The sequence below is a fragment of the Thalia democratica genome, chromosome 5, assembly GCF_965202585.1.
Source record: "Thalia democratica chromosome 5, ktThaDemo2.hap1.1, whole genome shotgun sequence".
Lineage (NCBI taxonomy): Eukaryota > Metazoa > Chordata > Thaliacea > Salpida > Salpidae > Thalia > Thalia democratica.
This window is the reverse complement of record NC_139169.1, coordinates 62,042,550-62,045,750: the sequence shown is the minus strand read 5'-3', so window position 1 is coordinate 62,045,750 and position 3,201 is coordinate 62,042,550. Positions and strand designations below refer to the sequence as shown.

At 30.8% G+C, this 3,201-nt stretch overlaps 1 protein-coding gene across 1 annotated transcript; it reads right to left on the bottom strand.

The window, feature by feature from the left end:
• Positions 1–416: 416 nt before the first annotated feature.
• On the bottom strand, positions 417–2,845 carry LOC145835493 (xylosyl- and glucuronyltransferase LARGE1-like). The gene has a single exon (XM_082943118.1). It carries the CDS (start codon positions 2,756–2,758, stop codon positions 758–760), a length of 2,001 nt encoding a protein of 666 aa, XP_082799244.1. The 5' UTR covers positions 2,759–2,845; the 3' UTR covers positions 417–757.
• Positions 2,846–3,201: the final 356 nt, after the last annotated feature.

Below are 3,201 nucleotides of genomic sequence, written 5' to 3'. Positions count from 1 at the left end.
AAAATTGACTAATATTGTATTACAATACTTAAAAAGTTTTACTAACATATCTTTTGAGCTTATTAATAAGCAGTAATTCAATATTTTTATGTGTATAAAGGCTTTTAGATAGCTTTAGTTTCATTAAAAAAAAATTATAATTAAAAATACAGCAAGGTTGAAAACTCTAAAATTATCTACTTTTGTTAAAAAATATAAATTACACAAAAAGTACGAAACATCTCTTGGTAATCAACAAAATTTATCAAAAATTATATCAATCGTTTATGTTAACAATATAGTAGGAAATACTTCATGAAAATTTAATAAATAACTATACCACAAATTTTAAATTAAGTAATTATTAAAAAATTAAAGACATGATAAAAACACTGATTAATCTTATAATACTCATCAAAGATTTTTTTATTAGTACGTATGTTAAAATTAACAGCTAGTATGTATAAAAGTTTTTAGGTACTGATGTTTTTAGACAACTTCAACAACTGTTTAACAAAAAAAGTGTTTACTTTTTGAAAGTTTTGCAAGGTTAAAATTTTGTCTGTTAAATTGTTAATATGTTAGTTTAACAAAGGAAGATTACTGTGAATTTTTTTTATTAAATTCAAAACTTTTCTTTTGTATCCTTTAAAAACTGACTCACAGTTTATACTTAAAGCTTTAATATAAAGCCAATATTAGTTTATATAAAAATGCCCTTAAAATTAATTACTAGCATACAACCACAGAAAAAATATAACTTACTCACAAAAAACAATCAATCAGAAGTGAAGTCGTTGTACTTGTCGGGATTGTCAACGTTGTAAGTTTCAACCAAGTAGCTGACAAACGAGATCTTGTACCACTGCATACAGTCCCTGTGATGCTCCTCCTTTCTGAACTGCTTCAAATACAAACTGGACTGGTGAGGTTGGTGCACCACAAAGTTAAAGGGAAAAACCACAAACTCGAAACCCATGGCGTCCAGTTCCATTACGTGGGTCACTTTGTTCCAACCAAAACCGGCAAAGCGTTTGTCATATAATGGACACAAGCTTTTGCGTATCACCACGTAGGGCTCAAAATTCTTTTGCCACTCTACTTTATAAGATTGATCAGTTTCGTACCACCTTTCGAAGTCTGTGGCTCTGTGACCTTCTTGCCAAATGTACGAGTGAAATGTTGTCACCTTGCCTTGCTTTACCAGATCAATCAATTGTGACTTGTTTTCAGGAAACTGCAAGTTGTAGTATAAGTTTTCAAAGGCTGGAACAATGTAAGCTTTCTTTCCAGTTTCTAAATTGTTTAAAAAGAAAGTTTGAAGATACTTGTACAAGTTTGAATCTGGGACAAAGTCAACGTCTAGCAGAAACACAAACTCTGTACTGGCTTGCTGAAGTGCAATGTTTCTAAGCAAATTTATTGGGTAGACGTCATTGTGAGAAGTCTTAAATACAACATGGTAGCCAATGTTGCTGCGTTTATTAACTACATCTGAACTTTTATAAAAGTTCTCAAGTGTGATTGTTTCGTGGTCTGTGGCAAAAATGGCAGCACTTATTGGACCGCTCCAGTTTTCACAGAGCTTTTCAAAGGAGCCAAGTCTGTCTATTGAAAATTGAACAACCAGAGTGATATCTGGGGTGCTTTTTGGTTTAGTATTTATTGTGTAAGGTAGAAAGTAAAGATGTATCCTGTGTAATTTTGGTTTTTGAATCAACTCCTCACAAACTTTTTCTATGTTATAATCATTTTTGTAATTATTATAGTTTTCTACAACAAGGTAGCTAGTTGTTGAAGGATTAATAAAAACGTCTTGCTTATTACAGGCAGTGAGCTCTTGCTTTAAAAGTTCACCATTCATTTCAGAGAAAAAGTTGTACAAGTCTATGGAGCCGTGCTGGTTAGAACTTTTAGATTCTTGTTTGTATGGAGTGTTCCAATGATAAACTTTAATTTTGTGGTCCAAGTCTAACTCTTTTAATGGACAGAACTGCCCTACTACGTTTTGATTTAACTGATAATTGTAAACACAAGGTAAAGTATACACAACAGTTGGATGCTTAAAAATTAGTGCGTTTATAATGTCTTGATCAGCAAGCTGTGTCTCATAATGTGTTTGTAACAACTTCTTTGTAAGTTCTACCCACAAAGTTTTCAACTTTTTTGATCTAACCTTTACAAGATCAATTAATATTACTCCAGTGTTATAGCCATGACCTACAGCGGGCCATGGACTTTTTAAGTACCAGTTTGACTGGTTCTCCACTAACCCAATTGCTTGATCTTTGCTAAACATTTCAAAATATTTCAACAAGGAATTAATATCATCATTTATTATCATATCCACATCGAAAACAACAGTCTTTTTGACAGAAACAGGTAAGATATCAGGAACTATTAATTTCAAAAGACCATAAACCCCTGAGTAGTGCGTGTTTTTGATCCAAGAAACCTCACTGATGTATGATGAGTCCATGTAGAAGCTCACAGAAAAGTCAGGCAAGTTCCAAGTTTTGAAAACGTTTGCAAGAATGTGCTCTGAAACATCATCCACTATAAGATGCAAGTGTAGAGGTTTGGTTCTGTGGAACAGAAGCGACTTGCACAAAACAATCAAACGCCTGCTGGAGTCCTGGCCGACACTGACCACTGCTATGTGAACTGTGCTGCATTTTTCATTTTTTGCAACTTTTTTTGTAAAATTAGTACTGTAGATATATATCAGAACTGCAATTAAAAGCACAACAAATACCAATTTTTTCCTCTTAAATCTCATTTGGAATTTTTTTTCTTTTTTTGAACTTTCATTGCAAAATTACATGTTTGACAAGAAAAGTTTAATAACCATCTGGAATAACTACATTTATACCTGTTTATGAATACACAGTGTTTTTAAAGGTTTTTTGCATACAATTTTTATTGATAAAAATCATTTTATATAGTTAAACTAAAATTTTAAAATTCTTATAATACAAAGAAGATCAACAAAAACATTAAGAAAGGATGTTAATATATTTATTAAAAAAAATTTTCTACTATTTATTAAGATGGTCCAACATATAAAAAAGATGATTGTTTAATATTGTACTTTTGATTTACTTCTTCTATAAATAGAATGTTGTAAGTCTTGTTATTTTGAAGAATAGAGATGTAATTATATAAGTATTTTTATTAAATAAAGGATAAGTAACTCAAACTTAAAAAAAAAAATAAAGTTTT